This window comes from Calypte anna, chromosome 12 (assembly GCF_003957555.1).
Source record: "Calypte anna isolate BGI_N300 chromosome 12, bCalAnn1_v1.p, whole genome shotgun sequence".
NCBI classification, from domain to species: Eukaryota; Metazoa; Chordata; class Aves; order Apodiformes; family Trochilidae; genus Calypte; species Calypte anna.
The window spans coordinates 21,290,424-21,307,110 of record NC_044258.1 but is presented as its reverse complement, the minus strand read 5'-3'; the positions used below and the strand labels follow the sequence as shown (position 1 = coordinate 21,307,110).

The following is a 16,687-nucleotide window of genomic DNA, read 5'->3' as shown; positions in this document are numbered from 1 at the left end:
TGAAAGTCAGACATATTTAGTCAATTTCCCAGTAGTATGCTTTTGTAAGGAACATAAACATAGAGTGGTGTCCCAGAAACTGACTCCACTGTCCTTCTAGCTTCCCTCTCCTTAAGTATTCTGGGATCTGTACACATCAACTATCCCTCAAAATTTACTGCCTCCTGCAGTCTGTGATGAACATCTCTAACTAGATAATGCCAGCATGTTTTTAGTGTTGGTCATGAACAACCGGTAAATGTAAAACTTAGAAAATTTTTTTCTGCAAAGATTTACTGCAAAAATTTTAGTTTCTGAAATTGTATCTGCTAGGAAGTTTGGTTCTATGTCATTTTGGGGCAACTCCTCTCTCCTCCCTTCCCTAGTGCCATTTTCTTAGTACCATGCCAAAAAATTTATTTTAATAAGGCCATTAACACTGAAACAGTAAAAAAGAAGCCCCAAAATCAGAAACCCAAACCTATAAATCTAATGATTAAGAGACAAGAGGATAAAAGATCATCAAAAATGCCCTGAAAGACTGCTTGTAATGAAGGACACCTCATCTTGAAGAACATCCCTAAGTAATAACATAAAGAGGCTTAAGAATTACAGTTAGGCTGCATAGGTAGTGTACTATGAGAGAGCCCCTAGAGCTGCATTAAAGTTGCAGAGAGCTAGTTTATGTTACCATGATAAAAAGAAGACTCTAACATGACAGAATAGCACTGATCTAACAGGGCATTTAAGAATACAGAGAAGCCCTGCTTAAAACAGATTATACTTAAATTCAGGCATTTCCCTAAAACATTTGCTGGATCGGGACATATAAGCCTAAAATGTTAACCTGAGTTTTAAAATTTTTACATACATTCACCTTCCCATTCTTCTGCTTGTAAAACAGATCATTCCCCATAGTATTTTGAAGAGATTAGAGAATAAACTTTTAAATTTCAAGCAGTTCTTTTAAAGTTCCTATTTCCATTTAACTATAAAGCTCCTTAAGTTTTTCATCATTTCAGTACAGAAAATTACACCTTTGATTGTATTTTAGACTGACAATAAAGAAAATATAAGCCTTCTGCTTATTGAATATACTTCCAAACTTTTTAAGATAGCAATGACTGCACGGCTATGTTTCTTTTTCCCTAGTGCACCCAAGTTATAGCTTAATTGACAATAATACAGCAGAGTCCAAAGTTATCCTGAACTGCTCACGAATACCTTCCTTGGAGAGCAGGGCAATATTGCCTAGCAGTACATGTGTTGCATTTTAACCAACACAAACCAGTTCAAAGTTCAAACCAATCACATCTGAATAAAGAAAGGCAGGAGTCAGCGGCTTCTGGAGGTATCCTGGCACCCTGCCCTTTGGGGCAGGAAGCAGACTGGAGAACAGGCAGACAGGAACTTGTAAGACGCACTCACCCTTTTCAGAGATAGGTCACAGAAGTAATCATGGCTAATGCCTACCTCCCTGCTAATGGCATACTGCAAGGAGCAGGAGCTGTCCCCTTGTCATTAAGTACAGGCTTCTTCTGGAGTGTTTAGCTTCTTTCACAAACAAAACAAAACAAAACAAAACAAAACAAAACACCACCACAAACAGGACAGAGAGAAAAGAGTCATTCTTTACTCCATTAAGTTTTTCACAAACTGGTTGTTTGGTTAAAAACCTATGCAGTATCACAGTTCTTTGTCCTACTGTGAATCTGTGCATCTTACACAGGATTGCAAATACTTTCTTAGAGACTCTAGCCCCCAGAAAGAAGGGCTTCATTCCATTTCCTTCACTGCTTGCTTTCCCTCTTCAAAGGTCTATGCACACTGCACCTCATTAGTCACCATGAGACAGCACTGAAAGGTCAGGAAAAAGCAATTTGGTTGTACTACAGAGCATCTGCCAGTAGCAGGATGTTAGTTATTAGGTACTTCACCAAAACAGAACTAACAGGATCTGAAATAAGTTGCACTGGATGATGTTAGCAATAGTCCTGATTTCTGTAGGTTTCAGTATGTCAAAGCAGGACCTGCCTGCTTCACACACACTGCACGGGTAGAATGTGCTGGTTCTCCCCCTTGCCCAAATTCTGCCGGCATTCGTAACTCCGGGGTGGCTGTGATAAGGACAAATGGCCCCTCCCTGGCTAGGGAAAGAAGCGATCATTGCGACCAGCGCAGCCCTCAAGAGATTTCTTTGCCTGGGGAGAGAAATTTTCAAAGATGCATTCTTGTGCAAGCAATACCAGCTCCCGGGGAAAGGCAGCAGGGCTCGATTAACCTACACTGAGAGGAAGGGGGCGATCCAACCTTGTCCGGGGGTTAGTGCCGCTGCCAGCCTGCAAACAGGGAGAGGGACGGGGAGAGCGACCCAGCCACAGGATGCCTGCGTTAACTCCATCGACTCAGGAGCTGGCTGATGGGAGAAGAGGACATGCAGCAGCATGGAGTGGTCTGCAGCTGCGCTGAGCACACGTGGGGCCGCCCCACAGACAGACACCACTCCCAGACACCGTTCCCACAGCAGGTGCTGGCGGCTCCCAGGGATGCTCCGGGACAAGGGGCAGGTCGGGGATGCCCCGAGACCCGTTTCCTGCGGGCTCATTAGGCTGAGGCGGCCACGCCCCGTGGGGGAGCCAAGCGGAGGGATGGGATGGGGAACGATGAACGCGGGGCGTGCGGGGGGGGGACTGGGGAGAATGGATGGGGAGGAGGAAGGATGAAGGGTGGCGGGTGGGATGGAAGGCGGCAGGGGATGGAGGAGACACGGAGGGAGGGGAGGGGGAGATGGCGCGAGGGGGAACGTGTGGGTGGGGGGGGACGCACAAGGGAGTGGGACACTCCGCAGCGCCCCGCCGCTCCATCCGTCTGTCCCTCTGACCGCCCGACCCCGGAGCAGCCGCCGCAGCGGGGATGTCCACGCGCTGCCCAGCCCCGCGCGCCCCGCCCCGCCCTACCGCCCCCGACGGGCCGCGCGCGGCGCTGACCGCCCCCGAGCCGCCCCGCCCGCCGCGCGCCGGCCCCGCCGCCCCCCGCGCACCGCTGCCCCGCGGGGTGTAGGGCCGCGCGCGTTCGCGAGGGGCGAAGGCGGCGGCGCCCCCCGGGACCATGCGGTGAGCGGCAGAGTGTCGGTGGAAGATGAACGACGCCGGTAAGAGCGCGGGTCCGCTGCCCGACAGCCTCTCCCCGGGGCTGGCAGCCGCCGGGCGGGCTTCCTTCCTCCGGTACCGGTACCCTCCTTCGCTCCAGGCGGCACGCCTCGCCTCCGGGGCCAGCGACACCGGCCGGGCATTGCTCCTTTGGAGCTCGCACTGCCCGTCCCCGTCCCGGCATCCCTCCTCCTCCCTTGGGGCCGCCAGTTCCAGGGCCGTTCCGCCGCGGCTGGTACCTCTCCGCCACTCGCCCTCCGTGCGGGGCCGGCCTTGCTCGGCACCCCCGCCCCGGCAGGTGCTCACCGGCTCCCCGCGGGACACCCTCTCGCGGGGCTGTGCCGGCCCCATCGCCAGCCCCGCCGGGACGGAGCCAGGCAGCGAGCCCGACCGAAGCGGGGGTCGGGGAGAACGGGGCTTGGCAGGTCGGGGAGGCTGCGGCTGCCCAGGGACGCGGCTCCGCGCCCGTTTTGCCTCCAGACACACTCACAAAAACCCCGGGAAATTTATGTGACTTACTTTCCGAAAGTCTGGGCTTGGGGCAGTAATGTTCTTGGCAATTTTCTCTCCAATAAACCCTTCCTTCTTCCTTCTCTCAGTTTCCCCTAATTTTTCCTTGATGGAAACTGGGAAGGTGAGAAAGACAGGATGAGAAGGGAACTGATATCAAAGACAGCACCATGTTAAAAGAAGTCATTGAAAAATTGGGGAAAACTTTAAATTTTCCACCAGCGCTTTCAGGGACAAGGCACATGCATAAAAAAATGCAAACAGTCCAGGAAGCAGTTATTACTAACTCTGGAATTATTTATAAAGAACTAATGCTGCATCTAGAATTAAAGAGGAAGAGAAACAATTCCTTTTTGTTACCCCTAAAATATATCATTGTCTTCAAGTTCCAGAAGGTGAAAGGTGCTGGGCACCTCACTTACATGTGTACATCCTGAAGCCCAGAGATCTGACCGGCTGTCATGTGTTGGGAAAGTGTGAATCATTGTTTGCCAAACCCCAGGAACACAGGACTGGAAAGGATCTTTTAGATCAAACGCAACCCTCTGTTGTGGTACCATCATGTTATACCACTACTCAGAGTTTAAAGTAAAAGGTTCTCTTTCTCCTTGAAGTGGGAAGGCAGACAACCCTCCTACACAAAAACTGGTGACACTTCCACTCCATTTTTGGATCCGTTCTGGACAGGACTGTGTCCTTCCCAAGAGACAAACATTTGAATTTGAGTAAGTCAGCCAAAAACTGCTTTAGCCATGATGTTCAAACCTCTTTCTTCATCTCTCCATTATTTAAAACAGACCATCTCTAATCTGATCCTGTTGTAAGGGAAGTGCAGTGTAAGGAATATCAAATCTATCCCCTTAAATTTTACTAGCAGTCTTGATTTTTCTGAAATCTAGGACTGAATGAAACTACTTCCATTAGCCAAAGCAGTACCTATTGTTACAGAACACAAGATCATATTACTCCTTTTAGTAATTCATTAAATTGTATCTTAAAACATTTTTGGTGTCTCTCCTGCTATCCTCTTGCAAAACTGAGAGCTCTTACCATTTGTAGTTCTTATAGTTTCCAGGACAGATTCAACACCATTTATTCATGTGATTACATTGTCCTTTTGCTTAAAAATAGTTCTTTTCCTCCTCTGGTGTTTACCTCTAGGTTGTATTTATAGAGTGCTCATATCCCTTCTCAGCCTTTGTTTTGTACATTCACACAATGCAAGGAATGTCTCTCCCATCAGTGCAAAGCAGCACTTCCTACTGAATCTGAAGGAGAGAGCCATTTATTGACTGGCACAACTGAGGGAACAGCTTTAGCAATCTTCGTAATACACTGACTAATAGACAGCACAACAGAGCGGAGTCCTATGTGCAGACATATACGGCAGCCTTGATCTTGATCCCACAGAAATTAAAATAACAGCAGCAGCCAGAAAACAGGAAGGGAGATACAGATTATCCTCAAAGATGTGGAACTGATATGAAAAGAGAGATGAAGCAATCCACCCAAGGTCACAGGAAATCTGTGGTAAGAGACAGACCCCTGTCTTCCAGCCTCACACACAGGACCTTCCAGCCTCCAAGTCCTGATTTGTTTCCCAAGTGCTGAAATTATGCTGCCTGTAGGAAGAATTTTACAGATATTAGACTCCATATTGCTCAGAGATGTAAGCAGAATATACATTCATTCAGCAGCTTCTGAAAGTAATACAGGAAAAGCTGCCAGATAGATGTACCTGTGAGAGAATTTTAAACAACAGCTTCTTTGGCTCCTAGTGAGCAGTATATAAACCAACAGGTGAATATATGCTGTCTGCTGCAGTTTGAACTTCCTGTTGTGAAATGCTGTGAAATCACAACCAAAACACTTACACTTCCATTAGAAAGAAATACATGCCAGTAGTTTAGAACAACGATTATTTAATTGTCAAGTAGATGTGGTTTTTCATAGTTAGGTCCCCCAGCCCTATCAAGACTTGTGTCTCTGCTAGAAAAGGTGAAAATGCTGAAGAATTTTTAGGATTCAGATTTTTTTGGTCTTTCCTTCTTTTCTGATTGTGTTGTCTGTAGATCGATTCTTCCCCTTCCCCAGAAGTATTTCTTTGCAGGATGTTTTGTGGTTGCATTATATTTACAGATGGCTACAAAGAGAATTGTATAGCAAGAGATTTTTTAAGCTGTTGATCTATCCTAGCGACATAATACATTGATCTAATAATAGAGGATGGATTCCAGTAGCTGTATGGAACAGTGATTTATTTCTGCAGAATGGGGATGTGCTCTAGCAGTCCAACTGTTAATATTTCAATTAAGATTTGTAAAAAGACAGAATTCCCATGGGATGGTTATTACTGACTCTATAGGTCTGTCTGCGCACTCACTAAGCCTTCTTGCTATAAATGGAATACTTTTGATCGCACATTTATAGAATGGTAAGAGTGGATAGATGTTTTTCTAAAGTATCAGAATGCAGAAACTGAAATAATTTTCATAAATGTGTGAGGCATTAAAAAGCCAGTGACTCACCAGCTTCAAACAGGACCTCAGATCTCAAGTGCCTACAGTGCCAGTTTTTAGAAGACACCTAAGCATCTAATTCCTGTTCAAGTCAAAGTGAGAGTTTACACCTAAATCTGGACTGAGGTCCCATCTGAAAGGAAGATTTGCACTCTGGCATGAACAGAAAACCCTGCTCTAGATACTTTTTCAATTTCAAGTGACTCCTATGCAACTGTTTTTATTTTTTACTCAACATTTTTCATTTCAAACTTTAATCAAGACACTGTGAAATAAGTTATGCATTTAGATGCCATGAAACAAACAGAACTACTTTTGCAGTGAATATTGCAAAAGTAATGATATCTCAGTTATTAACATTACATCCTGGGATCCTACCAGTGGCAGCACTGTTGTTTTATGAGATGAACCCCTCAAAGGGAAACTTCCCTTGTAAATCATGCTACCTCATCTATTTAATCTCTAACCTACTGAAGCAGGTTACACAGATCAGAATTACATTAAAATGGCTTCTCTACCTAGGCAGCTTGAACACACCCTGTCTGACTCTGACAACAGGTAGAATTGTAACTAATACTTGAAACCTACAGCTTTCTGTGCTGGAAATGTAATGAAGAAGTTCTCAGGAGACGGTACTTGGCTTGCCTTACATTCCTGACAGTATGTCTACAGTGGCTGGTGTCCATGTTCTGGCCAGGTCCAAACCCAGTCCTCATCTGCTGTCCCAGGTGTTTATTGATAGGAAGCTCTCTCAACTGTCCTCTCAGAATATTTTTTTCCTCTGGGAGTAAACACCATGGTCAAAATATAAACCCATGTTTTCAACAGTTACAGAATTTCCTCTCTGTCCTGCTTTGTAGGAAGTTGGTGTTGTTTTGGTAGCTGAAGCTTCTACCTGTGAAAGTCACACTGTTTTCATGCGCTTCTGGGTTTTTTTAGCAGTTGGCAGAGGTTCATGTCAATGGGAATGAGTTCTTAGCACTGGTATGCTCTTAAGTGAAACAGAGCATGAGCATGATGGCTGCTGGTACAGGGCAAGTTCTTTGTTTTCCTGTCATTGCCTAGTTCATAAAATAGAAATGCCACCATGAAGCAGCTTCTGTCCTTCCTGATGCAAATAATTTTTCTGTCTATAATAGTGTTTAAGCAAGTGACATGTAAACCAATTCTGGTATTTACTGCTATTCTTAAGGTTGCTTTATTATTATTATTTCCTTAATAGTGGGACTTGGCTTGCTTTAAATGGGGAACTGGATTCCAGTCTTTGGAAAGTTACAGATTTAATTGATAAAAGCACCTGTATAGATGCAAAGCCATGCACTGATGTCTGTGTCGTATTTTAGCAGTGCATTCTGATAGAGAAAAGCATTTATACAACAGACATAAAGTGGAGGTTAATTAGATGGAGGACTGGCTTACTGGCAGTAGTGAATCTCTTTAGTCATTAAGTCTGTAACATTATCAAGTGGTGGTACGCAGTGCTGGGACCAGGTTTATGTTGACAGTGTCCAATATTTTCCTTGGTAGGAAAGCAAGTAGTAAAGTATCAGATTACAGTGTCCACTTTATGATGTTAAGACTGGCAAAAGGTATATAACAAAGCAGTTATTAGTTATTTTAACAGATCTGAATCTTTACATTGGATCCATTCAAACAAACTACACTTAACAGTATGTAAAGCTCAGTTTAGAGGCAACGAGCAGGCAACACAGCCCTGGGAACAATTTAGAGGTCACCATGGACAAGCAAGTTAAGCTGATACAGTAACAATCTAATGGAGAATACTGCAAACTTCATCCATGAAATGACTGAGTTCTGTAGGCAGCAGCAGCAGCACCCACTGTAGAATTCTTCCTATAGGTGTGGTGCCCTATGTATTTTGTAGCTGCTACTGGAAAATTTGAAAAGCTTAAGAAAAATTTCAATAGAAAAAACTTTACTAAAGGTGACATTGCTCAACTGCAAGGATTAAATAATTAATTTGTTTTGTTTACCAACAAGAATGAAGAATGTTTGGAGATGAAGATGAGTATGTCTTCCCTGGAGAAACACTGAATAATACCAGGGTCTTAAAAACAGTGGAAGAAACAGTAACAAATGCTGGGTTTAAAAGGCAGGCAGCACTAACTGGAACTAACTGGCTTTGTTTTTAAAATTAGCAATTCACTATAGGAATAAGACAAGGATAATAGTAAGATCTATAGCAACCTTTTACTGACTTCATACCAAACCTTTCAAGAAGACAATTTTTAACTTTATTCTGATACATCTGAGTGGAATTATACAACTCCTGATCAGAGATGAACAATACTTTCTGATGCCCTTGCCTGAAAATTCTCCCTCTTACCTTCTGTTTCTCTGTGGATGTTAATGCCTCTTTTCTAGACTTAAGCATGGATACACAGGACTGGTATACATTGTTTTTCACTTTGATTCTAGGTTTGGTGCAGTCTCATCCCACTGTTGCATGTGGTCCCTCCACCTGCATTGTCATTTCGATACAAAAGCCCTGCAGATCTCTGAACTATGCAGTGCATTTCTGTTCTCTGTCCTCAGTCTTTCCCATTTCAGCATATGTCTGAGCTGACCTAATGATAAGGGCATGAATCAAACACAGGGCCACAGAAGTTCACTTCTCAGAAAAAGCTACTCTTGGCATCTTAAAATATACCTGAACTGGACTGTGGCAGCAGTCAAGGCTGGAACTGGTGTCGGCACTGTGGAGCTAAGTAATTTCTTGGGCCACCATCAAAGACCACCAGCCTGGGACACATCTGCAAATATCTCTGTAAATGTGAAGCTTTATAGTGTTTAAATAGGTCTTCATCCCAAAACCAGCTGCTATGGGCTGTGGGTGTTAGATATGGTCTCTTAAAAGCCTTAATTAAATTCTAGACTTACTCCTAAATCTCAAAAACATTTGAAAGTTGGCAGTTGCAGTGTTTCGGGCAGTACACCACTAAAAAATGTTTATTTTTTCAAAGAAATACTTAAACAGTGAAGGCTGATGAGTTGATTGCCATTCCAGGAGAGCTGCTAGGCTTCTGTTCACTGCTTAGCACCTTAGAGAGGAGAAGAGTAATGTAATTTAATATGGGCAATAGCAGGAATGAAACAATGCTGAAATGCAAGTTTGCCTGAAGGAAGGTGGGTAAGGAGAGGAAGTGGTCCTTGTCAGTACAAGGAAGCATCGAACAATAAGGGGAGGAGCAGGCTTAAGAAAATCCTATTGCCCAAGAGTTCCTTTTAAGCACAAGGTGGGTGTGCCTCAAACATAAAACACATCCTAAAATAAACATGCATAGTTATTTGTTCACATACACATTGCTTATGGTGCAATGTTGTTTTGTTTCCATTTAGAAATTACAGCCAGAACCTTTCAAGTAGCTCAGACAGCAAAGGAAGCAGAAACTGAAGCAGAAAGAATTCGTGGTGATAAAAGGCAAACAGTGGTCTATTCTTTTTAGTAATTGTTTGGGTTACTTTTTAAACAAACAGTTGTACTCTTCCCACTGCCTTCCCCCATCCTACTTCTCCTCCCCCCCACCACCACCAAAAAAAAAAAAAAAAAAAAAAAAAAAAAAAAAAAAGAATTTTCTATGGAAGGAATCAGTAGTGACCAGTAGCTGGCACAAGTGGGTAAGCGTAGGACATTACCAATGGCTGTTACTAACATAGTGTGAACAGAGTACATTACTGTAAGATCCCCTGGCAATGTTATTGAAGGTAGCAGAAGGAAGATCCCAAGATTACTTGATTTCTTTTGCTGTAGCAAATTATCTCTGGAGGGAATGCAAGAAACTGTCTTCAAGGTATTTTTTTTTATATAGCAGTTGTTTGTGTGGTTACTTTACATAAAGGAAATTAGTCCATTACATTATTTTATTTCATATTTGTTTATAAGACAAAGCTTGGGAGATCCTGGTATTCTCTACAGTCCAGGCTTATTCTTCTTACTCAGTATTTCAGCAGAGACACTTCATCGGATAAAACCAAGGTTCAGAATGCAGAGACTATGCTCAAGCCTTGTCACATCCCAGAACAGAGTAGAATCATAATGGTTTGGGCTGTAAGGGACCTTAAAGATCATCTAGTTCCAACCCCCCTGCATGGCCAGAGACACTTTTCACTAAACCAGGTTGCTCAAGGCTCCATCCAACCTGAGTCTGAACATTTCCAGGGAGGGGCAGCCACAGCTTCCTTGGGCAACCTGTTCCAGTGTCTAACCACCCTCACAGGAAAAACTTTTTTTCTAATGTCTAACTTAAATCTCCCCTCTTCAAGTTTTAAACCATTTCCCTTTGCCTTCTGACTACACACTCTTGTGTAGTGAGAGGACCCAGCTTTCTTGAAGCACAGTATACTTCTTGAGTAGGTGTATTTGTGTCCTGCTCTTGGATAGACAATTCTAGGAAAAGCCAGACAGTGCAGGAGTAGTGCAATACCTTCTAAGTGATCGTTCTTCCTTGGAGTTAGGCCTAAAAACACCTTAGTATGGTGGTAAGGGGTCCATTGATTATTTCTGTTAGGAAAGGTGTAATTTTAGCTAGTAACACTTTGTGCATTATCCTACCAGAAGTTTAGTTTAGGATGCTTAGTCATTGCATTAACTATTTAAAAATCCAGAAGGTAGATCTAACTGGGGAGACAGGCTTACAACACACTCACAATCCACTTCTACTCTCTCCCTGTTTTTAACTGGCAAAAGTTTTCAGCACTCTGGCAACCTTAAACTTCTGCAGACTTGCTGCTGGCTGCAACTGGGAACCATTTGGCACATTATGTTTCCAAAATAATCCAGAGAAAAAGATTAGCTACCCATGGTGTGATCTCAAGAATTAGATGCCCTGCAGCTGAAAGCAGCAGTGGATACAGTGAAACTAGAGTACATACTCTAGTACCAGACACGGGTGAACATTCAGGTCTCCCTGCCTCTTTTTCCCTAAGCTTCCCATAATTCACCTTCTCTCATGGTGTAATGGAGAGCTCCCCTTTTTCCATGATTTCTGATTAATTAAATAGTAATTACCTAACTAATTAACTAGTAATTAAATTATTATCCATGTATTTGCCTAGTGATGGCTAGGAAACAGTAAGAGCAGCCCCATCTCTTCACTTTTTACCATCTGGGACCATCTGGTGTGCTCGATTCTTCACACCACATATTTAATCTCATCTGAAATCTCCTGAGGGAAGATCCCTAGTGTTGCCTATTTATGCAGCCTTTCAGCATTTCATGTAGTTATTTAAAGAATAATGATTTCAGGGCTAAGACAGCTGGAAATGGCTGTAAACTGTACTGTGAGAACACTGGCCATATATGACTTAATATATGTCAATACGTATTGTCAATCTGCTTGAACTCCTTACACTTTTGTCAGCACTTCCACTAGAAATAGTCTAGAGACGCTGGCTGGCCTTATTTTGCAAGATAATTTCCTTTTAAATATAATTTAAAATAGAAGGGAAGATTGTCCCTCCAAGGAGTCCTGGCATTAACAGGAAGATGAAGGATCTTTTTACTAAAGGACTGAGGAAGCTGTACACTGAAAACTGAATTTAAGTTTAAACCAGTAGCTCTCTTCACATTTTTGGGTGTATTTAATTCAGTGCTCTATAGCTCTGCTGTGTAACCAGTGTAAAGTATTAGCCCAACTAGCAGCAAACCATCTTATCCGTCATGAGTATGTTGTCTGAAAAACAGAATGTAACTCTGTGTTTTGTTACTACGGTAATAGCAGATGGGAAGAGGGTGTGTCTGTGCACCAAGTGTTCACTTCAGCGTGGCTGAATTGAGTTAAATATTGATCCGTTGGTACAACTAATTTTGTTCAATGCTGAAATCCTACAAACTACATACTGAAATAGTATAGAAGGTGTGGGTGTCTGTGTAGGATACCTGCCTGTGGGTGTCTGTGTAGGATACAACCTTGCCTCTGCAGCTTTACATCTTTCTCTTCCCAAGTGTGGTAGGGCTGCACCTGGTTCAGTTCAGTACAGTCTTGACCTCAGGTGATGTTCCCAGGAACAGCTACTGTCCCACATGGCAGCACAGTGCATGGGCTTTGCTTCTTTGGATCTCATAGCATTTGTTGCTGGACTCCTGCACCAGCAGTCACTACTATAAGATAAAACCTACTGTATATATTTTGCTGGATATAATTTTACTGGCTTTACTAAGAAACCAATGTGACTAACATGGCTCTTCTCTCTTTTCTCCAGAAATCACAAAGCCACCACTAGCACCAAAACCAAAGATTATCATCAGTCATCTTTCTCCAGTAGCTGCCTCCAAATTTTCTCCTTCACTGCCAAGGGCTGATATTCTTCACAACCCAAACTCTATGTCTAGGGGTCCCAAACCACCTATTGCCCCAAAGCCAAAATTCCCAGCTGACACTGAGGGCAAATCCAGTGTTTATACCAACAATAACTTAAATAAATGCTCAAATGGCAAAGTGGTATGTCTTGATGGAGAGCTGTATGAAAGAAACCAATGCAACGCTGACTGCCCAGACTCTGAATCCAGTAATGAATACATTGTCTTTCCTGAAGCTCAGCTGACCAGTAAGGACTGTAATGACTTGGAACATGAGCATGATCAGAACCTCGATTCCTCTCTGGAAAATGAAGTCTCAGAAACTTCAGAAGGGGTAGAGAAGGCAAAGGATAACACCGCTAATGACGAGGATACCAGAAATCGAGAAGTCACTGAAGATAAACTCCATAACGCTTCAGATATTGCTGAACCAATGGAACCAGACTCTGAAGAGTCAACCAGAGACTATGACCTGTCTGAAGAACCTTATGATGAGTCCTCAGATGCCCCTGATGGAGATGATGATGCTTCCAAGAATTTAGGTGAAGATGAGCATGTTGCTGATTGTACTGAAACAAAAAACAATGAGGAAACTTCTGATAACCTGGAACTGGTTAAGGACAGGAGTGATTGTAAGACTGAAAGCAGTATCATTTTGAATACAGATGAGGAAGTAATAGGTGACATCTGCGAAGATACCATTGTAATGCCACTGCCCACAGATGAATCAGTCCCAAATTGTGAGAAGGCAGGGATGGAGGAGGAGGAACTGCCAGGGATTTTAGAGAAGGGACATGGGTGTTTTGCACATGATGGTGACCACAGTGCACATGCAGACCTTGATTTGAACATAGAAGGCGAGTTAGAAACAAACTGTGCAAGCCCTGTCATGTTGCCCAAGGAGATCAGCAAAGAAACAGGTTTTGACTTAGGACCATGTGAAGATGAACCCAATATTGAAAATTGTTTGGGAGAGTCCAGCCCTCAAACAGCAGCTGAAGAGGAGGAAGCAGATCCAGATGATCACAAGAATTCAGATACCAGTGAAAGCTGCCAGATCACAGAGAGGAGAGGTGAGGAGAAGACAGAGGTAGCCTGTGAAGCAAGCAGAGACTCTGAGGAAGGCGAAGAGGAAGCTGTGAATGCAGAGAATATGGAAGACAGCTGTCAAATTGCTGCTTATGAGAATGAATGTGGTGAGGAAAAACCCTTGGAACGTTCATGGGTTCTTGAGAATCTTCAAAAAGAAGGGGCCTCTCTGGAAGACGATGTGATTTCTGAGAGTTTACCTAGTAGTCAAGGGATAGAGCCAGAGCTGGAAGATGAGACTGTTGAAGAGCTTAGTGAAAGTACTGTGGAAACCTCTAAGTCAGATGAGCTGGAACTTGGAGACGGTGAGGTGGAAGGCAACAGCCTCAGCAAAAGCATCCCAAGTCCGCCTCAACAGGTACCACTTGAGGAAGAATTAGAAGTCTATAAGCATGGCAAAATTAATGTAGAAACTGGCATCAAACATGTCTTGCATAAAAATCTATCAGTCCCTGAAGTGGTCATTGTACCTGAAGAATCAAAGGAAAGAGAAACTAGCAGGGATTCTCTAGATGATCCTTATGTGCTTCCTGCAGAAAATGAAATTGCTTATGATTGGCAGACTGATTTAGGAGCTGATCACAGTAAAAGGGATGAATTAGGCATGTATGGTGAAAACAACTTGCTGCCCACTGATTGTAAAAGCACTGTCACTAGAACACGGTCACTCTCTGGGAAAATGCCGGGCTATGTCCCAGAAACAGTTCCAGAAGAAACTGGACCTGAAGCTGATTCAACATCTTCACACAATGGCCCTGGGACAGAGCATTTAAGCAATAACTTTTTTTCACTGGAAGGAAAACCAGTGGAAGCCAACAGGGCATTACCAACCAAGTCAAGACGTTTTATTTTATATCCTCGATCTTACTCTGTTGAAGGGAGAGAGATACCTGTCTCTGTTAACAGAGAAAGTGATGGCTGTGTACTGGATGATGGTAGAATAAAAAGGACAGAAGACAACTTGTCTTTGCCTTGTGTTAATGGTTCCTCAGGTAGTTTTTCCCAGAGAAATCATCTTTCATCATGTGGCTTGTCAACCCCATCCTCAGTTGTTGATATACCACCTCCTTTTGAACTTGCCTACATCACCAAAAAGCCAATCACTAAAAGTTCCCCCTCCCTTTTGATAGAGAATGACTCACCTGATAAGTATTCCAAGAAAAAGAAATCTTCCTTTAAGAGGTTCCTCACTCTAAAATTCAAGAAGAAAACTGAAAGTAAAGTCCACATAGATGTTAATGTTTCCTCTTCAAGGTCCTCATCTGAGTCTAGCTATCATGGGCCTCCAAGGCTGGTGGACCTGGACAGAAGGAGCCTCAGTAGCTCACCTCAACTAAAATCACATGTGGGGAAGCTCCGTGCAGCTGAGTCTCCCTCAGCTATTCTTTTCTATAAGGATGGTAAAAGAAAAGGAACACCCAAGTCCTTCAGCAGGAGCGTGTCAAGGGTAGAGTCCTTCGAAGACCGGTCCAGACCTCCTTTCATGCCACTCCCATTAACAAAACCTAGGTCCATTTCTTTTCCCAATGCTGACACATCTGACTATGAGAACATTCCTGCTATGAGCTCTGACTATGAAAACATACAAATTCCTCCTAGAAGATCCACCAGAGCAGGAACATTTACTGAGTTTTTTGAAGATCCCAGCAGGGCATTATCTGCTGCTAATGAGAATGATGGCTATGTGGACATGAGCAGCTTCACTGGCTTTGAGAACAAGCAGCAAACCACAGACCAGGAAACAGAAAGGTACTGTAACAAATTACTGTGTAAGACCTGCTAGCCTTGGCCAGCCAGGCAAGGTGTCCCCTACTAGGTATCATAGGCAGATCCTCCGTGGCTTATAACCCCCCTCAGGACATGCTTACTAAGAAAGATTGAAGGAATAAAACATAAGCCTTTATTAGTGAAAAAAAAAAGACACTAAAGAAACTCTGCCTTGTAAATGTATAGTATCAAGTCCAGTGGATCTTGGTCCGATGGTTTACAGATACAAACCGAAGGATATTTAAAAAAATTTGGTTTATCCAATGGGTTTAATTTTTGTGGCTTGTGGGAGTGGGAAGAGCTTACTTTGTTCTTCAGTAAGAAAGAGGTTTCTGACTTTTTGACTGAATGAAAAGACAGTCTGTTTGCTGGAAGGGGTTCTGCTTCATTTTTTTCATTCCTGTCAATTTCTCAAAGCTACAACATATATAGAATTTATCTTTCAAAGTATATCAGTTAGGTATAGACTTATAATGAACTAATCAGACTAGACAATTTTAAAAGTTGCTTTCGAGCCTATTGTTACCACTCTGACAGAGATGATGATTTATAAAGTCCTTTCTGAAATCATATGCACTGCTAACAATAACCAAGTCTCAACCCATTTCATGAGATTATTTTTAACAAGAAAATGTCCTTTTTATTCTTATGTACAAGCAGTGCACTTAGGACCTTTGAATTTTGGTGTAGTGCAGAGATGTTAAGAAGAGTGTTTTCCGTTAACTTCATCTTAAAAAGGTAATGAGAAAACAAGGTGCAAAGCAAACGAATGAAAAGGACTGTCTTGAACGCGGCTGCATTTGGTCGAGTTGTGTGCAGAACATCTTAAAAGCAAGGTTTTTGTGTCCATTTTCATCCACCATTGCCCTTCTAAAGATTTTAATACTCCTGTTTCTTTGCTACATTTATTTTTTCTGGTCCTCTCCCTGTCAATGTGAATGAAGAAAACATGGGCATTTCACACATCTATCTTGCTATTTTCAGACTTGGAGCATAAAAGAACTTTTCTTAAACAGCACTGGATGAGTCTTGCAAACCATTTCTATGACAAGAATAATGTACAGTACTTTCTTTTCAAAAGGTGAGAACTAGCAGGGGTGGGAGAGCTGAGTACCACATGAAGGAAGGAGGTTGCATCAGTCCTTCAACTGAGCCTGAAGCTGAGGGGTCTAGGACACAGGCTGAGGTTTAGCTCTCTGACGACGTTGGCTTCCTAGTGCTGGGAGCTCCAATGGTGCTGACACTGGGACATGGTGGGATACAGTGCAGCTTGGCAAGGCACGCAGCTCCATCCCTGGGCAGTGCTCAGCAGAAGCTGCTACCTGGGCCCCATTATTCACTCAGCTTTCATTGGT

General features: G+C 43.2%; 1 protein-coding gene across 2 annotated transcripts in view; it reads left to right on the top strand.

Annotated features, from left to right (window-relative positions):
* Nucleotides 1-3,003: 3,003 nt before the first annotated feature.
* Nucleotides 3,004-16,687, top strand: part of FGD5 (FYVE, RhoGEF and PH domain containing 5) — a 64,935-nt gene continuing 51,251 nt past the window's right edge. The window contains exons 1-2 of one of the 2 annotated variants that reach the window (XM_030458371.1): nt 3,004-3,130; nt 12,380-15,314. In XM_030458371.1, the coding sequence (XP_030314231.1) occupies nt 3,118-3,130; nt 12,380-15,314 (2,948 nt within the window). In that variant the 5' untranslated portion in view covers nt 3,004-3,117. The remainder of the gene's footprint in view (nt 3,131-12,379; nt 15,315-16,687) is intronic. The other variant, XM_030458372.1, reaches the window with a different exon arrangement.